Here is a 21,240-nt window from a genome sequence, read left to right on the forward strand (position 1 = left end):
ATAATTCAGCATAGCAGACACCATGAATATGCCCTTCACCTTATTTTCATGATGGGTTCTTAGCAATTTTACATGGTTAACAAATTATTAGATGTTCTAGCTGAGATTTGGAAAAAGATGGTGTTGAAATAAAACTGCCTCATATGCGTGGGAAAGCTGGATGATGATTAAGGAAGACCAAAGAAGAGTTGATGCATTTGAACTAAGGAGTTGGTGAACAATATTGAATGTACCATGGACTGGGTTATGGTGTTGACAAAGAATGTTGAAGATATCATGGACTGCCAAAAGAACGAACAAATCTGTCTTGGAAGAAGTACAGCCAGAATGCTCCTTAGAAGCGAGGATGGCAAGACTTCATTTCACAGACTTTGGACATGTTATTAAGAGGGACCAGTCCCTGGAGAAGGACATCATGCTTGGTAAAATAAAGGGTGAGCAGAAAAGAGGAAGACCCTTGATGAGATGGACTGACACAGTGGCTGCAATAATGGGCTCAAACATAGCAACAACTGTGAGGATGGTGCTGGACCAGGCAGTGTTTTGTTCCATTGTACACAGGGTCGCTAAACAGCAGAACTGACTCAATGCCACCCAACAACAACAACAACAGCTCTTTCAATGATTGGAGGTATCTATTGCCGCATGTTTCAAAGGCATTAGCGGAAATGTGGTGTTGTATGAGGGGAGGAGATCTGCCACCCCGGCTTCCGTACCCTTCAAGCCCTCTCACGGGAGGCAAGAAGTAGAACAGAGGGGTTTGGACCAGTCATCTCGTTGAAGTCCTACTTGTTATTTGTCATTTCCCCTGCTGTGCCATAAAAACTAATTTCAGGTGATGAGAATGGGTTTTGATGATGGGAGATAACGTTGTACAGAGAAAATTAAGCGTAAACATTTGAACGAGAGCAAACCCTGCCCTGAGTCATCGACATATTCTTCTTGTTAAAGGGTTGTTGTTGTTGTTGTTAGGGCCCTTGAGTTGTTTTCAACTCATAGAGACCAAATGTGATAGAGTAGAACTGCCCCATGAGTAAGCCATTGCAGAACTCCACCTCTCCCTAGCTCGTTACAATCTGCTTTTTGTTGGTGTGATACCAGATGCCAAACACCGAAACTCCTGCAGACATTCCAAGTTGTGTGCTCCAGTGTGGAATTCCTGTTGCTTGTGGAATATTAACATACTTCCTGGAGGCCCCATGCACTAGGATTCCAGGTGTGGTCATGTATTTCAGTGATGTTCAGGTCTTGGGATTAATAGAAAGTGAACTCAAGTCGACGTTGTTGTTGTCCAGTTGGCCCCTGACTCATGTATAACAGGATTGGATGGTTGTGATTCATAGGGTTTTCACTGGATACTTTTCAGAAGTAGCTCACCAGACCTTCGTTCCTAGTCTGTCTTAGTCTGGAAGCTTCACTGAAACTTGTTCAGCATCACAGCAACACACAGCCTCCACTGACAGACGGGTGGTGGCTCTACATGAGATGCATCGGCCAGGAATCAAACCTGGGAATGCAGAATTCATCTCCCTCATGAAAGGTGAGAAATTCTACCACTGGACCACCAACTCCTCCTACTTCCTGTAGGTGCCACAAACATGCCCTTCTATCCTTTTTCCTCTCTGTGGCCCACCCATCTCTGCGTCAGCTTGGTGTGAGCCAAATCCTCCTGCTTATAACTGTCTCCTCTCGCAGCCCCCTGGTTACTCCTTTTCCAGACTCCCCATGAGCCTCACAGATGCACCTTATCTCTTTCCCCTCAGGCAGGGCTTCACACAGGTTCTTCCCATTTCAATCATGACCAAGGAAGCGACACTGGAACAGACCTAAATTTTAAAAAATTTGGGTGAACAGGAACCATAACCAGAATGGGAAAAATTAGAGTCAAAGCCCTGCTAGAAACTTAATCTCTCACTTGGAAAACAAGGACAGCAGACACGTTGCATAGCAACCAAATCTCTTGCTCATTGAATTTTGAGCAGAGTCCAAAACAGTGGTGCCCCACTCAAAGATGGTGGTCAACTACACTGTTTTGAATGTGTGTCGCTCTCCACAGTTCTGCCAATAATGCAATCTCCCGCATCAGGTCCCTGAAAGGGCTCACTAGGCCTCTTCTGAGTCTCCCATTCCAGGGCTTCGGCCTGTTATGTTTCCTGTTCTGGTTATGGTTCTGGATCACCTGAATTTAAAAAATTCGGATCTGTCTTGGTTTCGCTTCATTGGCCACGACTGAACTGGTTGGAAGCTCTGCTGCTGGTGTCTTTTTCTGGCCGTCCGTGTGCACTGCACAACCCCCAGCCTTTCTGACCCCCCTCCATGATCTCTCCTTGGTAGTCTCACTCCTTCTGTGACATTGATGGCCTGTGATTCCGATATCTCCTAACCTCCTCTTTCATATCCCTGCCCTACCTTGACCCCAGACACCTGGCCATATGCCCCACTGCCCACTGCACAGTCCCCTTCGGTGTCCGTAACAGTGTCCCAGGGTAGTTTGCCACAGTGAATAATGGTGGGATATTGTTCCCATCTCTTTGCTCCTCCCTGTACCAGGACGATGCATCCTGTTGCTGTCACATTTCTTACTGGGCAGGAGTGTCCACCTCACCTCATTGCACTTGGGTAGGTCGACGTGGTAGCCTGGCCACAGGTGAGATCCCAGGCCTTATGCTGCTAACGAACTCTCCCAGCAAGGGCGTGGCCAAGGTTCTCCTGCCAGGATGCTGCCCGGGAGGCGAGATATTTGCGGGAGTCAGGGAGTCAGGGTCAAACACTGGGTCTGCCAAGCCCTTAAATCCCAGTGCATGTCACCACATGCTCCCTGCATCCCTTAGGGACACGCACTTAATAAGCAGTAATTGACGAGTGTGGCCCTGATGGGTGTCCTCTGCCAGAGGCCTGCTCGGGTGCGTCATCCCGGCCGTCTCTGTGCTGGGCCCGGACTGCACAGTAGCTCCTTTGTGAGTGTTGGAAGAGCTGCTGACCCTCAGGAGGGTCTGGGCAGAAGGGACAGAATTCCGTTGTTTGGGCTTGCCATGGGAGCCCTGCAGGGGTTGACCTTTAAGGGCGTCTCAGATGCAGCATCGCCCCAGCCGAAGTGTTGGGTGTTCAGGTAAACTAACAGAAGAGAGGGGCGGTGGAAGTGCTGTGTAGGATGCTCCCCTTCCATGCGGGGGACCGCAGTTCAATTCCTGGCCAGGGCACCTCATGCACAGCCAGCACCTGTCTGTCAATGGAGGCTTGAGTGTTGCTCTGATGTTGAACAGGTTTCAGCAGAGCTCCCAGATTAAGATGGACTAGGACTAGGTCCAGGAAGGAACTGAGCCCAGGTGTGCCAGCAGTGCGGGACAGGGAGTTATTAATCCTGCCTTAGTCAAGGTTCTCTAGAGAAACAGAACCAGTGAGATATACCTGTATCTATATCTCTCTATATATCTATATCTATAACTATCTCTCTCTCTCTATATATATATATAACTATACCTATATCTAGGAGACCTGGTGGCACAGTGATTAAAGAAAATGACTGCTAACTGAAAGGTCGGTGGTTCAAAACCACCAGTGGCTCTGAGGCAGAAAGATGCGGCAGTCTGCTTCCATAGAGATTACAGCCTTGGAAACCCTATGGGGTCACTATGAGTCAGAATTGACTCGATGGCAGTAGGTTTGGATCTTATGCCTTTTTCTATATCTGTAACTATCTCTCTTTCTATATCTACACCTATAACTATCTCTATCTCTATATGTATACCTATACTTATATTTCTATCTAACTGACCCCTGGCCCAGTGCTGCACTGCAGTGTTCACACTGAGGCCATGCCTCCCTTGGGTGCTCCCAGCCAATGCCTGAGTGAGGTGGGGGCACCAACTCACATCCTTTCCCAGGAGACTGGCGGCTCTGCTGATGAGGGACTGTGGTTTGAGAGCTCCACTCACTGGTCTTACTAAACCCGCCTTAGAATCTTCTTTCCACCCTTCTTCCCTCCCTCTCTCCCTCCCTTCTTCACTTCTTTCCTCTCTCCTCTTTCCTTCCCTCTTTCATTCCTTCCTTCCTCCTCCCTTCTTTTCTTCTCTCCCTCTTTTCCTCCCTCTCTCCCTCCCTTCTCCCCTCCATCCCTCTGTCCCTCCCTCACCCTCCCCTCCCCTCCCCCCTCTCCTCCCCCTTTCCTCTCCTCCCTCTTTCCCTCCCTCTCTCCTCCCTCTCTCCTCTCTTGGTATCAGACCCTCATCTTGGTCTGACGGTCTGAGTTCTTCTAGCCTCTTTTGGTTCCCTCCCCATCTTCTCTCATAGACATTTCCCCTAATATGTATTCTGCATGTTTAATCCCCTCTGGGGATCTGCTTCTCAGAGGACCTGGAGTAACAGAACTAAAAACCACTTTCTAGAAGCTTAAAGAGGCGGACCTAGTTCTCATGTCTTGAACGTTAATCACCAAGCCTTTGTTCAGAGTTGAACAGACCTTGCCCACGTCCCCTCTTAGGCTCCGTCTTCCAGACTGAAGAGTTGTAGTAGTCTTCCTGCAAAAGCTACCTCTTGTTTGCTTGCTTCAGCTGTGCTTTTCCGGAGAGTTTCCCAGTTATCCGTCCTTCTGGATCAGGACCGAGCAGGGGTTCAGTGCACGTGCACCGCGCCTTTCTGCAAGGTAAGCTTCTGGCTCCTGTGTCGTCACAGTAGGAAGAACGCACCTGAGCACAGCTGATTTCTCTTCTGATCGTTTAAGGCAAACTTAGACATCAGCCGACTGCCACCAATTTTTATACAGGGCCATGAGATGTCGAGGAGCCCCTGGGTGGTGTAAAGGGTTAAGGTGCTCGGCTGCCAACTGAGAGGTTGGAGGTTCAAGTCCACCCAGAGGTGCCTCAGAAGAAAGGCCTGGCAATCTGCTGCCTAAAAATCAGCCATCCAAAGCCCTATGGAGCACAGTTCTACTCTGAAACACACGGGGTCACTGTGGGTCAGAACTGACTCAGGGGCAAGTGGACTACAAGATGTGGGGGCTTACACCACACACTGAAAGATCACCACTTTCGCTGTCTGTGGTCGGCAAGAGACCCGCACAGAGTTTACGCGTTTGTGTGCATGTCTGTAAACTTTGTGGGAGTTAGATGTCTCCCCCTTTCCCATTCCGGTAATGCTATCTTGCCGTCTCTTTTAATTTTGTGGCAAATGTTGGATGAAAACTTGGTAGCGAAAGTCCTCTACAGACTTTCACGGCAGGTTGGTACTCATGTCGGTCTGAAAGCTGTATGTGTGTAAGGTCAACTTACTGCTCTTTAAATCTCGGTCATAGGTGCATTATACAGGAGTCCAGGTAGAGCCATAGATGTTGTATATAAAAGAAAGAGAGAGAGAGACAGAGACAGAGAGACAGAGAAAATAAGAGAGGACAGAAGACAAGAGGAGAAAAGTACTGTTTCTCAAGGCCTGTTAGTGTGAACACATGACACAGTGAAACAATGTATCCTTTCTCCTGCTGCTCTCAGGCACTCTTCTTGCTGTGTGAACCCAGTTGAGTGAATGGGATACAATGTATTTGAACTTTCATGCCTCAGTGTGGCACTTGGGGAGAAACTATGCCAGCCTCCTCCACCAGCTGGAATCACCCTGCCTCTCCAATTCTCCATTTAGGGCAACTTTTTTGGTTTACATTTGGCCATGTATGGTGCAAATTATAGTAGCTTCTTCTAAGGACTAGGAAGAATAAATGAGATAGTCTGTACGAAACGCTCAATAAAATGTTAGATACTGTCATGATCATGATCACCATCACCATCATCATCCAAGAAACACAGTCGCCAACCTTCCCCTCTGCTAGAACTGCAGATGTGCTGAAAATCCACCAAGTGAAAAGCAGAAACCAGCTGTTTCCCCCTCTTGGTAGGAAAGTTGCATTTTTTTTTAAAAACCGAAGCTGACTCTGGTTCGCATCATAAATTGGAATGAATGGCACAAAAATGTTCCAAATGGCATCACTAAGGGCCATGAGTGCTGATGGAGCAAAAATAACATGAATGAAAACTAAAGAGAAAACAACCTCCAGATTCAAGGTCACGAAGCACAGAAGTTGGAAGTTTCCAGTGGCAGATAATGTCGCTCTCAGGGGAACAAGGGACCTAGCCCTCAGCCTGCGAAGCTCTGCAGGTTTGCAAAGCTCCAGTCTTCACAGGCACACCTTTCGACCTGCTGGGATTTTCCAGCCTTTGTCTGATTTGATTACGTTTGGAGCTTGGATGTTTAAGTAGTAAAACGTTTCTCATAAACAAATCATCTGTATTTAGGACGCTAAATAAAGGGAAAGCAGCAATTACCTAGCTATTTAAGAAATGAAAGAGAGCATTTCACTGTTGGTTTCTGTGGGTCTGAAATGCTTCGGGTTTCAGCAGAGAGCTAATGCAGCAATAATTGTGGACAACTAGTGGTGGAGTGGTTAAGAGCTTGGCTGCTAACCCAAAGGTCGGCAGTTCGACTCCACCAGCTGCTCCTTAGAAACTCTAGGGGGGCAGTTCTACTGTGTCCCACAGGGTTGCTATGAGTCGGAATCCACTCGATGACAGTGGGTTGGGGAGGTGAGTACTGTAGGAATGCTTTTAAATCCCTGCGTACTCAGTGGGCCTCCATAGCTCCTTTGGGATGGTTTTACAAGTCGGACGTTAAAGCCTCCCGGTGGCTTTCACTCCTGACCAATGTCAACAGGAGGACGGAAAGGAGGAAGTTTATGGAAACGAAAACTGGAGCTGATGATTAATCAAAAGCACGAGTGTACCAAAAACCTAGGGAGTGAAACCATAACTGGGCTCCCTGGGCAGTGCTGACAGTAAATGCGCTGCTGCCAACAGGAAGGCTGGAGGGGTGAGTCCCCCCAGAGGTGCCTCAGAAGAAAGGCCTGGTGATCTCCTTCTGAAAAATCAGCTATTGAAAACCTATGGAGCACAGTTCTACTCTGATACACATGGGGCCACCATGAGTCAGAATGAATTCAACAGCAACTGGTTTGGTTTTTAATGTTTGATTAAAAACAAAAACAAAAACAAACAAACAAAACCTTGTGTCCAAATCTGTCGGGGCTTGATGTCTTTTTTCCCTTTGGAAAGACATTTTTGTTTACTGGGTCCCTTAATTCCAAGGTTAGCATCTATTTGGATGTCTTATTATTTCTTAAGTTAATTTTTGGTAGTTTCCTAGAAACTTGTCCACATCCTCCAAGCTATCGAAATTGTGGCTATAACATTTCTACTGTAACTAATTTATGTTCCCTCATTAATGGCTAAGATTGTTTATTGCTTTCTCTCTTGCCCTCTCAGAGCCCTGGTAGCACAGTGATTAAGAGCTATAACTGCTAACCAAAGGGTCAGCAGTTCGAATCCACCAAGCTCCTCCTTGGAAACCCTATGGGGCAGTTCTACTCTGTCCTATAGGGTCGCTATGAGTTGGAGTCAACTTGACGGCAACGGGTCTTTCCCTCTCTCCTCCATCAGACCTGCCAGAATATATCTATTTTATTCATCTTTTTAAACAATAATCTTTTGATTTTTTTTTCTTTCTAGTTTCTGATGAAACTAGAAACTAATAGAAAACCATTTCGTTCATGTATTTCTTTACCTTTATAATTCCCATCTACGCGTTCTGTATGGAGTCCCTAGGTGGCACAAACCGTTGAGTGCTTGACTACTAGCAGAAAGACCAGGTGTTCCAACCCACCCAGAGGTGCCTCAGAAGACAGGTCTGGTGATCGACTTCTGAAAGTTCACAGCCTTTTAAACTCTGTGGAGCACAGTTCTACTCTGCACACATAGGGTCGCCGTGAGTCAAACTCCAGTGCACGGCAACCAACAACAACGATCATTTTTTAAATGTGAGTTTTCTGTTCTGTACCTTTTTAGTTGAAAGCCTACCATATTATAGACTCGGTTCCTTCTAAATACCACTTTAGTAGCAAAGCAGAAGTTTGATGAAGTGCTTTTCACTCCATCCCAAATATTGTACAATTTCCATAATTATTTCCCTTTACCTAGGGTGACCATATAATTTATTAACCAAACTGGACACTTTTGACCATGAAAGAGTGTGGTGCCATAAATTACTTACTACAGGTATATGTCACTGTCATGGATTGAATGATGTCCCCCCAAAATAGATGTCAACTTGGCGAGGCCATGATCCTCAGTATTATGTAATTATCCTCCATTTTGTGATCTGATGTAAGTATCTTATGTATTGTGAATCCTAACCTCTATGATGTTAATGAGGCAGGATTAGAAGCAGTTATGTTAATGAGGCAGGACACAACCTACAAGATTGGGTTGTATCTTGGGCTGGTCTCTTTTGAGATATCGAAGAGACTAAACAAGCAAGCCAAGATAAAGGGACCTCCTACCCCTAAGAAAGAAAAGCCAGGAGTGGAGCTCGTCCTTTGGACCTGGGGTCCCTGCACTGAGAAATTCCTAGACCAAGGGAAGATTGATGACAAGGACCTTTCCTTAGAGCCAATGGAGAGAGAAAGTCTTCCACTGGAGCTGGCATCCTGAATTTGAACTTCTAGGCTCCTAAACTGTGAAAGAATAAATTTCTGCTTGTTAAAGCCATCCACTTGTGGTATTTCTGTTATAGCAGCACTAGATGACTAAGATAGTCACTTAAAGTCTATTCGGACAACATCCAACCGTGTATACATCCATGGTCCTATAAGATAATAATAATAATAATAATAATAATAAAAAACCCATTGCTGTCAAGTAGATTCCAACTCATAGGGACCCTATAGGGCAGAGCAGAACTGCCCCATAGGGTTTCCAAGGAGCAGGTGGTGGATTCGAACTGCTGACCTTTCAATTCGCAGCCAGGCTCTTAAACACTGCACCACGAGGGCTCCAAGGCTATAATAGGGTTCAGAAATCCCGATCAGAGAATGGGACATAGCAGATGTACTTTGCTAAGTACACAGATCTGATCCATCTCTTACTAGCTCCCTGGGTTTTGTGTCTGTCCTGGCCCTGGGGTGTCACGGGGAGGAGATCCTGGTGCCCATCCGCAGCTGCCAGTCCCATTGTGCTTGCCTCAGGCAGGGACCATGCAGATGCTGCTGGAGCTGCCAAGGGGATGCCCCACTGAGACCGCTGCCCCACTTGGCCTGGGTGTCCTACGGGTGACGCCTGGGCCTGAGGCTGGGGCTCCTCCCAAGGTGGCAGCTGCTGGGTCATCTGGGCTGTGGCGGTAGTAGGAGGAGGAGCAGGAAAGGCAACCAGGGAAGGAGCCAGAGATGGAGGAGGAGGAGGGGTGGGTGGGGCTGGAAAAGTTGAAATCCCATTAAGGGGTGGGGAAGGCAGCAGGGAGAAAGGAAGGGAAAGGAGCTGGTGGCGGTGGGCTGGGAAGCAGCTGGCTGGACGACGAGGATGCTGCTGCGGCAGGTGGGTGGAGGCCAAGCATGGCTCTTGGAGACCAGGTGGTGACCACGCAGACCACCAGAGCCAAGGTTTCACATGTTCCCTCAGAATGGCAGTTGTGGTGGGGGATCCCGGCCCCACCTGGTGACCATCCTGTGCACCTCTGTCTGTATATAATATAGTGTTCGCACAATGTCCAAATTGTATAATGTCCTGTTTCACAGACTGTATCGTGGACATCAAGCAATGCATACTCATATGGTCCGTCTTTGTAAGATAAAAGGTGGTGCAGGCCACACCCCAGAGAACCTTCCTTTACACTGGATCAGGGATGTGACCTTAGTAAGGGTGTTACAGTCCCATCCTAATCCTCTTTAATATAAAATTACAATCACGAAATGGAGGCCAAGCACACAATACTGAGAATCATGGCCCAGACAAACTGACACACACATTTTTTGGGGGACATAATTCAATCCATGACACCCTCAAATTTTAAAAATAAATATGTAACAAAGCTTAAGATACATCAATATCTATCTTTATATTTTTTCTGGAATACAGAACTTTTAATCCCTTCCCCTCATCATCCTTGTTTTTTATTGTGTTTTATTTCCACCTTGTTTTAAGATTCCTCTGAAGTTAATTTTTTTTAATTCAGGGAAGAGTATTTAATCCATCATTTCTGTGTATTCAGAGTGAGAAGAGAGGCCGTCCACACCAGTTCAGTCGGCTCATTGATTGGACTCTCTGATCCGGTAAGTTTGACGAAACGCTGACCCACTCTGGGTTTCTGTTTCTGGTCGGCGCTGGCGGAAGCTTTGGAGGTCATCTAGAAAAGGAAGGCCCTCGTTTTGCTTGAGCCTCCAGGAAATGAAAGCCCAGGCAATGATGGTTAGGAGTATTCACAGAAGAAGAGATCGCTGTGGCTCTAGGAATTCCACGAGGCTTCTAAAAAGAACCTCAGCCGTCTGTCAGTGCGCCGTACTGTGGGGGCTTGCCTGATGCTGTGATGCTGGAAGTCAAGCCACTGGTATTTCAAATACCAGCAGGGTCACCCAGGGTGGACAGGTTTCAGTGGAGCTTCCAGTCTAAGACGGACTAGGAATAAAGGCCTGGTGATCTACCTCCAAAAATTAGCCAATGAAAATGTTATGGATCACAACAGAGCATTGTCCGACTCGATTACTTTGGACACGTCATCAGAAGGGATCAGTCACTGGAGGAGGACATCACGTTTGATGAAGCAGAGGGCCCGTGAGGATGAGGGAGACCCTCAGGGAGATGGATTTGTACAATAGCCACAGCAACGGACTGGAATGCTGGCGACTGTGAGGATGCCGCAGGATGGGCAATGTTTGCTTCTGTTGTGCACACCGTCACCGTAAGCTGGAGTCGACAGGAAGGCAGCTAACGACAACCAGAGGAGCTAATGCGTGCTAGTCCTAGAAGATGGGCAGAACGGTTTCTTAAGCATGAGAGTGATATGATCAGAACTGAACTTTAGTAAGATACATGAACAGTAGTTTAGTAAAAGCTTTGTCTAGTAGGAAAGATTATTCTTCAGAAGTGGGGACCCCCATAGGCTTTTACTTTATTATAGTTGGCATGAGGGGTGAGGGCCTGGCCCAGCACGGTTGTGAGAGTCAGAGAGAGGAGAGCCGTGCGGGAGGCGTGTAGTTGTAAGGGTTAGAGGATGTGGTGGCGAATCACAGTGGGAGGGAAGAAGGGAGGCTGGCACAGACCTGAAGGACTGCACCCGAGGCCCAGGGAGGCTGCCTTACTGGGGCCTTCATGCAAACAGGATTCTCATCAATGTGGGTGTTGTTTGAAGATGCTTCTCCACCTCTGGCGCAGCTGGCAGAGGGTGGTACTGGATGGCTTCTGTGGTGACACTAGACTCTTGAGTCACCATGAGGTGCCCTGGCCACTAATGTATTTATTTGGGGATGTCAGCTTGGTGCTGGGGAAGAGGCAGGTGTGAAGCCAGCCTAGGCTACCTTTTGGGTCAGGCAGAGCTGGGTGGCTCCAGGAAGGACCTGGCCGAGGACAGAACAGCCTACCAGGAGGGATGTGGCTGGGCTGGGTCTGCACAGGTGCTGGAGCGGGGATGAGAAGCTGAGCACATCTGCGTCCCAGGAGCATCTATACCAGCACATAGAGGAGGGCAGGTAGGAGTGGCTCCACAGTCTTACAGATGGCTTAAGTCAGGGTGAGAGATTTCTGCGACGTTTCCCTTTTCTTCATTGTAGTCAGCCCTCTGTATCCGCAAGTTCCGCATCCCCAAATTCAACCAACTGCAGATTGAAAATATTTGGGAAAAAAAAAAAGGAAATTCCAAAAAGCAAAACTTGACTTTGCGGCATGCTGACCACTCTGCTGAATCCACAGGAATGAAGTGATGTGCAGGCATCCCCGACTGTAGCCTCCCGCTGTCTCACGGCCCTCAGTCTCTCTCCAGCATGGTGTTTCTGAGCGCCGTTCACCTCATGCATTCCTTGCTGCTTCTGTTGTGTGCACCCTTTGTTTCTGTGAAAAAGTGGCTCCTAAAAAGCAATCCCTCTGAGGTAAGGAGGGAGGTAAAGTGCTATTTCTCGACAAGAAGATAAAATTCTTAGATTTTTTGAACAGTGGCATATCACTTGCCGAAGTGGGCCGTAAGGTCGGTAAGAACAAATCGAGCATTTGCACAATAGAGCAGAAAGAAGCTGAACTTCATGGAAGTGTTAGTGCTGCCCAAATATGGCAAAAATGGGCTCTCTGGTGCATGATAAAGTGCTTGCAAAGACTGAGAAGGCAGTAAGTGTTAAGTGTAAGCATTAACAACTGTTTACTTAGCATGTACATTGTATTAGGTATTGTAAGTAATCTAGAGATGATTTATAGTATATGTGAGGATTGTGTAGGTTCTATGCAAATATTACACCATTTTATATAACGGACTTGAGCATCCACCGATTTTGGTATTCACAGGGATCCTGGAACCAATCCCCTGTGGATACCGGGTGACAACTGTATATGTTTTCTGTATTATTTAAATAATTTACAATATGTATATGTAATTTGCGGAGCCCTAGTGGCGCCAGTGGTAAGAGCTCGGCTGCTAACAAAAAGGTCTGTGGTCTGAATCCACCAGTTGCTTCCTGGAAACCCTGTGGGGCAGAGTCCCTATGAGTCAGAATTGACTGCACGGCGATGGGTTTGGTTTTTGGTGTATGGAATTTGCATATTTGGAATATATATAGTATATACATATTCTTGAAAGAAGTACAGCCAGAGTGTTTCTTGGAAGTGAGACTAAGCCTCAGGTACTTTGGACACGTTATCAGGAGAGACCAGTCCCTGGAGAAGGACATCATGCTTGGTAAAGTAGAGAGTCAGCGAAAAAGAGAAAGACCCTCAATGAGAAGGACTGACACAGTGGCTTCAACAATGGGCTCAAGCATAACAAGGACTGTGAGGATGGCCCAGGACCGGGCAGTGTTTCGTTCTGTTGTGCGTAAGGTCGCCAAGAGTCGGGACCGACTCGACGGCACCTAATGACAGCATACTCATTTTCATACCAGTCATTTTCCCGTGGGGGAAAGCACTACTGGGGGCTTCTCTTGCCCCAGCGTCATCTCCTCTAAACTCAGGCAGCTCTCAGGTGGTCTAATCTCTGCTTACGGAGAACAGAAGCTCGGCGGTTGAGAACTCATCCAAGGTCCAGGGCCCGTGGAGGCAGAGTCAGGTCTCAGGTCCACGCTGTTTGCCGTCCACTGGAACAAGCAGGGCGGTCCTGAGGACCAAGACCTGCTGGATCACTCCTGAGCATCTGGCCCAGCAGACACGTGTTGGGGAGCCTTGCAGAAGTCCATGACCAGGCTGCCAGCTCCCGGGCCGGCTCCCGGTACCCATATCCCGCCCCAGCATCCAGGCCCCGCCCCAGCGCCAAATCCCCGCCCCCGGCTCCCAAACCCCGCCCTAGCACCCAGGTCCTGGCCCCAACATTCTGTCAGTCCCAGCACCCAGACCCATAACGTCCCGCCCACTCCAGCATCCAGGCTCCCCTCGCCAGCCTTCAGGCCCCGCCCCCAGTGCCCAGGCCCCTCCTCCGACTCTCCGGCCCCGCCCCCAGCGTCTAGGCCCCGCCTCCGACAGCCCGCTTGTTCTGGCATCCAGGCCCCACCGCTTCCTCCCGCCCCGGAGGAAGCGGAAGTGACGGCAAGCCGGGCGGAAGCGGGAAGCGCGCAGCGGGACGGGCGGCGGCCGGGGGGGCCGCTGGGGCGGATTAGCGCGCGGCGATGGCGGAGAAGTTCGACCACCTGGAGGAGCACCTGGAGAAGTTCGTGGAGAACATCCGGCAGCTCGGCATCATCGTCAGCGACTTCCAGCCCAGCAGCCAGGCCGGGCTCAACCAGAAGCTGTGAGTGGCGGCGGTCCCCGCGGGCGGGCCGCTTCCCCGGGCTGGCCGGGCGGGGTGCTCGCGGGGCCGGGGCCCGCCGCAGGCCGACGCCTGCTCGCCCCGCTGGACCTGCTCCCGAGTCCGCTTGTGGGGGGCCGCCTCCGGCCGCCCCTTAGGCGTCGAGCGGCGTCCGTGTTGCCGCCCGGTCGCCTGGCTTTGCTGGACTTTTCTTAGTGCCGGCTTGGAGACGTGGCCGTGGCCGGACATGCAGTTTCCGTGTCTGGGCCCGTCAAAGGGAGCTTCATCTCCGATCCTCTTCCCGCCCCGGGGTGGCTCCCTCCCAGCTGTTCCTCGGAAGCCTTCGGGGAGTGTGGTTCCTGCTGCCCCAGCCTGAATGTGGGGAGCTGGGGTGGGTGGCGGTGGGAAGGAACATTTGATAAGGAATGTTTACCAGCAGCCTTATGCTGGCCACAGTGCTAGACCCTGGAAGGACACAGACAACCGGGGCCTCAGCGCTGTGGCTGGGTGACATACCCGCTGCTGTGGAGATAGCGGGACCTGGCCCATGCAGGTGATGCAGAAAGGAGCCAGAGGCGTGGACAGCTAGCTTTCTTTGCCCAGAGTGTGGGTGCTTAAGCTGGAGCTCGCCGTCCCACAGTTCACTCAAATCTTGGGTACATCACCGTGGTTTTCATCAGACTCTCAAAAGGGTTGGCCACCCCACCCATACCGGCAATTTCTCGTTTAGAAGGGAAATCAACACCTATTTGAGGGTGTTCTGTGACCCCACGGCTGTCCTGGAGATTCCGTAGATAACCAAAGCTTTAAGCCGAGGGAAGCCCATGTAGGTGAGAGGAGAGCTGTGGGGAGCCTCATTGGGCGCTCTGCTGGTGGTGGGTATGCAGTCGTCTGAATTCACCAGTGTCCCTGTTTTTGTCTTTGCCCAGGAATTTCATCGTTACTGGCTTGCAGGATATTGATAAGTGCAGACAGCAGCTTCATGATATTATGGTACCTCTAGAAGTTTTTGAGTAAGTAGCCTTTCCCATATTCACTGGGGAAGATTCTTGTTTGCTTGTGGGGTAAGGCGCCTTCGACCACAGGTGGCTAAGTGCTTGCTGTGTGATCAGCACAGCCCAGGTGCTGGGAACAGGTCAGTGAGCAGAACAGGCGGAAATCCCGCCCCCCTGGAGCTGTAAAATAATCTTGTGGAAGTAGGGGGCTGGGGGATTCTGGATGTGGCTCTGCCCTCATTTGTATCCCCTCTGGCAGTCCCTGAAGCCCCTCCACAAACGGTTTCCCGAGCGATAGGGCCAGGCCTGGAGTGGAGGCCGCGTCCTGCTACTCGTCCTTGTTTCTGAGGCCAGACCCTAGGCTGTGCTGCTTCCTTTGTTGGGAGCGGGTGAAAGCTACCTTACTGCACAGGGTGTTGTGAAAGGTCAGGAATGCAATGAAAGCATTTTGAAAAATACAGACGCCAGGCAACGTGAAGTGGCACGGGCTTGTGGAACTCGCCTGAGTTCAGAGTGAGCACCGCTGGCCTTCCTGAGCTATTTGTGTTATTAGAAGTGAGACGAGGTCCAGTTGCGTGTGCTTGTGTAGGTGAGGGGATCCTGGTTCAGCTGGTCCCTGGACATAGTTTCATCTGTGAAGTAGCCCCTCTTTATACAGCTGGTTTTTATTCCCAGAAAACCCTGAGAGTAGGTATCGCCCACAGGAATGTTAACTGAGATGTTTCTTGTTTCCAGATACATAGATCAGGGTCGAAACCCCCAGCTCTACACCAAAGAGTGCCTGGAGAGGGCGCTGGCGAAAAACGAGCAGGTGAAAGGCAAGATTGACACCATGAAGGTAAGGCAGGAGGCGGTGTCGGGACACGCGCGGAAAGGTCCTCGCGGAGCAGAGCTGGGCTGACGGGCCCTGCCTGCTTTCCCGCAGCTGTAGAACGCCGACTCTCGTGAGGAGTCGTGTGATAGGCGGTGACGTTAAATATCAGTGAGCTGTGTGGTGAGAAATGTGGTGAAGTGGTGGCCTTACTTGAAGAAGTCCCGGGTTAATTTTTGTGATTGTTAGTTGTCACCGGTTAACTGTTGCCATGTTTGTAAAAAGACTTCAGGTCCATTCTCGAGGTCACACTTGTATGGATGCTTTCTGACTCCTGTGTTGAGGACTTTTCCTGGAGACGGGGCTTCTTTGGTGTCTTGGTCATCTAGTGCTGCTATAGCAGAAATACCATAAGTGGATGGCTTTAACAGAGAAGTTTATTCTCTCACAGTCCAGTGGGCTAGAAGTCTGAATTCAGGGCGTCGGCTCCAGGGGAAGGCTTTCTCTCTGTCGGCTCTGGGAGAAGGTCCTTGCGATGCGTCAGTCTTCCCTTGGTCTGGGAGCATCTCAGCAGGGACCTCGGGTCCAAAGGATGTGCTCTGCTCCCGGCACTGCTTTCTTGGTGATATGAGGTACTCGTGTTTCTCTGCTTGTTTCTCTCTTTATATTTCAAAAGAATTTGGCTTAAGAGACTGTCTAATCTTGTAGATCTCATCAGTATAACTGCCACTAATCCATCTTGTTACATTATAGTGAGAGGATTTACAACACATAGGGAAATCACATCAGATGACAAAGTGGTAGACAGTCATACAATACTGGGAATCATGATCTAGCCAAGCTGACAGATATTCTGGGGGACACGGTTCAATCCATGACAGTTGGTGTAGAGAATTTCTGAACGTTGTCTTCTCGCTCACCACGACTGTCCCCAACGTCCACTCCCCACATCTTGGCACCCTGTTGCCTCTGAGGACATTCCCCACAGAGAACATACTCTGTTTTTCTTTGCTTTGATGAGATTTAGAAAACTCAGCATCTTGAACCTGAAATACGTGATTTTTTTCTTACTTGACTTAAATGGGGTTCCGATTGGTGAGTGTTTTTTAGTTGGGCGTCGTCGCTCCCTTTGGTAGCTCCCCGTTTCTCTGGGAATCCTTCTCACTGTGGCCGGCGCTGTGGAGCCCCGCCCTGCCCGCAGCCTGCACGGCTCCCTTTCTTTCCTGGAGTACGCTGGACTCCTTTTCTGCAGGTTCTTCTCGTGCTGCTCCTCTGCTGGGAGCTCCTCCATCTCCTCTTTTTCTCTATTCTGTCCCCTCCACTGGCTGGTTAGGCTGTGGGGTCACAGGGAACCTGAGCATCTGTTCCTGCGAAGCCTCAGTGTCCACCCTGGGCCTGGCGGGCGCATGGTGCCTGGACAGTGTCTGAACATCTGGGCGCTCAGCGGGCGCCTGGCCAAGGGGAGGCACAGGGCAGAGGTGGTGTGGAACGGGTTCCACGTGCCGGCTACGCTGCCGTGGAAGCTGCGTTGTGTCCTGACATCCCGCGCAGGAGATTTTGTGCTTGCTGAGAAAGGCGTCCAGAGATGTTGCTGTGTCTTAGCTGAGAGGACGAAGCCCAGATGTCTTCCCCCGTCATAGTCATCTAGTGCTGCTGTAACAGAAATACCACGAGTGGATGGCTTTAACAAAGAGAAATTTATTCTCTCACAGTCTAGTAGGCTGCAAGTCCAAATCCAGGGCATCAGCTCCAGGGGAAGGCTTTCTGTCTCTGTCAGCTCTGGAGGAAGGTCCTTGTGATGCGTCAGTCTTCCCTTGGTCTGGGAGCATCTCAGCGCAGGAGCCTCAGGTCCAAAGGACACGCTCTGCTTCCGACACTGCTTTCTTGGTGGTATGAGGTTCCCATGTGTCTCTGCTCGCTTCTCTCTTATATCTCTAAAGAGATTGGTTTAAGACACTATCCAATCTTGTAGACATCATCAGTATAACTGCCACTAATCCATCTTATTACATCACAGTGATGCCCGCTTTGCCAGTGCCCGTGGGTCTGAGCAGTCTCTGGCTCAGCGTCTCGTTCAGGACTGAGGCAGCCCCCCTGCAGCTGTGGTATCACGTGGCTTCTTATCAGTACCAGTCACAGGCCGTTTAGACGGTCTTGTTCTGCTTGAGAAAGAGGACTGAGTTGTGTTGTCAGGCAGTTACCTCTCTGTTGTGGTTGCTGATACACGCGTGATGCGGTCTCTGTTTCCACGGGCTTCTGTTAAACCCCACGCCTCTGACAGATCAGGAAGCCCACTGAAGGCAGCAGCGCCGCGTGACGGCTCAGTTGATGTTCGCTTTGCATCGGTTGCTGTTTGGTGCCGTTGTCTTACAGCTGAGTTCTGCCAGAGTCCCAGCTCTGAGGCCCGTTTGCCGCGTGTGCCCTGCTCTTAGACATCAAGGGTCAGGATTGAAGTGATTGTTGTAGCGTTGAACTCAAGTTCTCCTTTGGAAAGTAATTTTAAACGATTCAAGTGTATTTTGTGTCTGTGTCCATTGTGCTTCTTTTTGGTATAAAAATAAAAAAAAAAAACCCAAACTCGTTGTTACTGAGTTGATTCTGACTCGTAGTGACCGTGTAGGACAGAGTAGACCTACCCCACACAGTTTCCAAGGCCGTAAATCTTTATAGACGCTGACCGCCCCATCTTTCTCCCGAGGAGCAGCTGGAGGGTTCAGGCTGCCGACCTTTCGGTTAGCAGCCGAGCCCTTAACCACTGCCCTGTTAGGGCTGCTTTGTCTTTAGTACAGCTGACAAGAGGAGGGTGTTGGGATGGCCAGGCCCTTCCCTGCCTGGAAGGCGGGCTGCAGCAGATGTTGCTGTGGTGAGCAGTTAGGAGCTCCGAGAGCTTCCCAGAGCTGTCTGCACACGGGGGTCTGGGGTGGCTGAGCCAGTGTCGCTTCGCCCAGTGTCACGCCAGACTGCCGTCCGCGGGCCGTCTGCAGAGCTGTTTCCGCCTGCGTGGCTGGCGCCCCACGACCTGCAGCAGGAGGGGAGAGGTTGGGTTTGAATGTGCGTTCCTCTCCCGGCTGGTTCTTTGTGTGCCTCTCACGGTGGCCGCGAAGCCTCCTTTGTGACGGCCTGCCCTGTGTCTGCGTGGGTGCCGGGCCAGCAGGCAGGAGCCTTCACCCAGGGTGAGGGGCGCCGCGGGGGCTGCTCTTCTGGGTGAGCCTGGTCGTGGGAGCACTCTGGGGTGTGTGTGGGGGTGTGTGTGTGTGTGTGTGGTATATGTGTGCAGGGCGTGTGGTATATGTGGTGTGTGTGTGTGTGGTGTGTGTATATGTGTGCGGTGTGTGGTGTGTGTATGGGTGTGTATATGTGGTGTGTGTGGTGTGCGTGTGGTGTGTGTATGTGTGTGTATATGTGTAGTGTGTGTGTGGTGTGTGTATGTGTGTGTATATGTGTGTGGTGTGTGGTGTGTGTATGTGTGTGTATATGTGTGCGGTGTGTGTGTGGTGTGTGTATGTGTGTATATACGTGGTGTGTGTGTGTGTGGTGTGTGTGTGGTGTGTGTATGTGTGTGGTGTATATAGTCTTTAACTGGAGCGATGGGTCTGAGAGATGTGTCACAGTGTGCGTTTTTCTTCATAGAAATTTAAAAGCCTGTTGATTCAGGAACTTTCTAAAGTATTCCCTGAAGACATGGCCAAGTATCGGAGCATCCGAGGGGAGGACCACCCCCCTTCCTAACTGGCTTGTGGTTCCTGTCTGAAGATGCCGACCTGGGCCTTTAGTGATCGCCGTGACTGTGAACACGTGCTGAGGTTGCTTTCCTGCTGATGGGGGCAGCCTCAGCCTCAGCCCCCTGGAGGTGAGGCGGCCAGAGGAGGTGAAGGCGGTGCTGTCTGACCCCGACTGTGTTTGTCTCCTCTGCAGGCTGCAGCCGCCCAGGGCCGCCCAGCTCTGAGTGTGGTTTATTGACTCCCTGTCCATGGGGAATACCCACACCCCACTGCCATTGAGTCTATTCTGACTCCTGGAGACCCTACAGGGCAGAGGAGAGCTGCCCTATAGGGTTTCCAAGGCTGTGATCTTTACGGAAGCAGACTGCCATATTTTCTTCCGTGGAGCAGCTGGTGGGTTTGAACCACTCACCTTTCTGTTAGCAGCCAAGCGCTCAACCACTGCACCACCAGGGCTCCATGGGAAGTAGGGCCTAGAAAATAGTTTTGGAAATATGAAATGTGATTTGTAAATTAAAGATTTTTAAGAATGACGTTTTGTATTTTTATTCTTATTACTCTTCTTGTCCCATTTTATTGTGGTATCGAAGAAAGCTAAAAAGAAAAAGAAAATAAGAAAATTAGTTTAACGTGGGATGTACTTGAGTGAACTGACTTTGTGTTTATGTTTTCCAGTGTGGTGCGTCAGAAATGTGCTAAGCGTAACTGTTCACATGGATTTTAACTAAACCACGCATACAATAAAGTCTTTGTCCGTGTGGCCGATCCCGTGTCGTTATTTGTGGCAGTGTTTTTACAATACGGTGCGGCATGTCGCAGACGGTCGGTCGTCACTGCTCCAGAGGGCTCGCAATAGTCACAGGCAAGTTTGTTCTCCAGGCGCTTAGGCAGGAAAAGCTGCAGCAGGTGGCGGCGGTCTGTGTGGAGGGCACCTTCTTTCATAGAGAAGGTCAGGCTTACCGACGAGAAAACGCCCTCTAGGGCAGCACCTTCCACGCTGGCGCGTGCTCAGGAACTGTGTGGGCGTTCCTTAAACTGCAGGTTCTGATGCAGCCGGTCTGGGGGCGCTTGAGATCCCGTGTTCCTCCTGAGCCCCTGGTGAGGCTGCTGCCCATCTTTGGACCCACCACGCAGCAGGCTGTGGTTCCGTGTTCTCCAGGTGACCTGCAGACCCTGCGCGGGAATGATGGAGGGACTTATTGGAAGGAGAGAGGTAGTTCAGATCTACAGGGTGCGGCCTGGAAGACTGCCTTGTGGGTTTGCTTTCCCACGCGATGTGCCTGCGCGGCCGGCGGCTCCGAGGACTTCCCTCTCAGCGGCAGTTTGCTTAGAGCGGTGAGTGTGGCGGCCTGGAGTGGTCTCTGTCACACACAGGACCGAGTGGCTTAGTGAAGTGAGGGCTGGCACCAGCTCTGAGCTCTCCACCAACTCCCGCTGCGTCTCGAGTGGGGGGCTTTGTGGCCTAGCTCACTAAGCGTAGGGGGCTAGGCCCCTTACGAAGTTGTGACCTTAGCAGATCCGTTCTTTCCAGAACTATGCCAGGACAGGACTCCCATCCAGGGACATGGTTCCTTCTGGATTTGAGATGACCGTCTCTGTGGGCCTTGGTCCCTGCGCCACTGCATTGGATTTCCGCCTTTAATGCCCTGGGAGCTGGTGGTGCACAGGGCCCCAGGGAGAGCGGGGCTCTCTTCCTGAGCGCAGACCCGCTCCCACTGCTCAACCCAGCCCGTCCTCCCGGCGGTCCCTGAGCGCAGAAACTGCCGTCTTTATTTTACAGATCCAAGAACAGCACCCTACGCCCCCGCAAAAAACCCAGTGCCGTCGAGTCGATTCCGACTCACAGTGACCTTATAGGACAGGGTAGAACTGCCCCACGGGGTTTCCAAGGAGCGGCTGGTGAATTTGAACTGCTGGCCTTTTGGTTAGC

General features: G+C 50.4%; 1 protein-coding gene across 1 annotated transcript; it reads left to right on the forward strand.

The window, feature by feature from the left end:
* Window positions 1-13,593: 13,593 nt before the first annotated feature.
* Window positions 13,594-20,697, forward strand: MED10 (mediator complex subunit 10). Its single transcript, XM_004380275.2, has 4 exons — window positions 13,594-13,785; window positions 14,712-14,795; window positions 15,513-15,615; window positions 19,219-20,697. The coding sequence occupies exons 1-4, from the start codon at window positions 13,664-13,666 to the stop codon at window positions 19,315-19,317; spliced, it is 408 nt and encodes a 135-aa protein (XP_004380332.1). The 5' UTR covers window positions 13,594-13,663; the 3' UTR covers window positions 19,318-20,697.
* Window positions 20,698-21,240: the final 543 nt, after the last annotated feature.

This window comes from Trichechus manatus, unplaced genomic scaffold (genome assembly GCF_000243295.1).
Source record: "Trichechus manatus latirostris isolate Lorelei unplaced genomic scaffold, TriManLat1.0 scaffold00072, whole genome shotgun sequence".
NCBI classification, from domain to species: domain Eukaryota; kingdom Metazoa; phylum Chordata; class Mammalia; order Sirenia; family Trichechidae; genus Trichechus; species Trichechus manatus.

Coding starts and splice junctions, on each gene's coding strand:
- MED10 (XM_004380275.2), top strand. CDS start 13,664: ATGGCGGAGAAGTTCGACCACCTGGAGGAGCACCTGGAGAAGTTCGTG. Junction 13,786..14,711: donor GCCGGGCTCAACCAGAAGCT/GTGAGTGGCGGC, acceptor GTCTTTGCCCAG/GAATTTCATCGTTACTGGCT. Junction 15,616..19,218: donor GCAAGATTGACACCATGAAG/GTAAGGCAGGAG, acceptor TTTTCTTCATAG/AAATTTAAAAGCCTGTTGAT.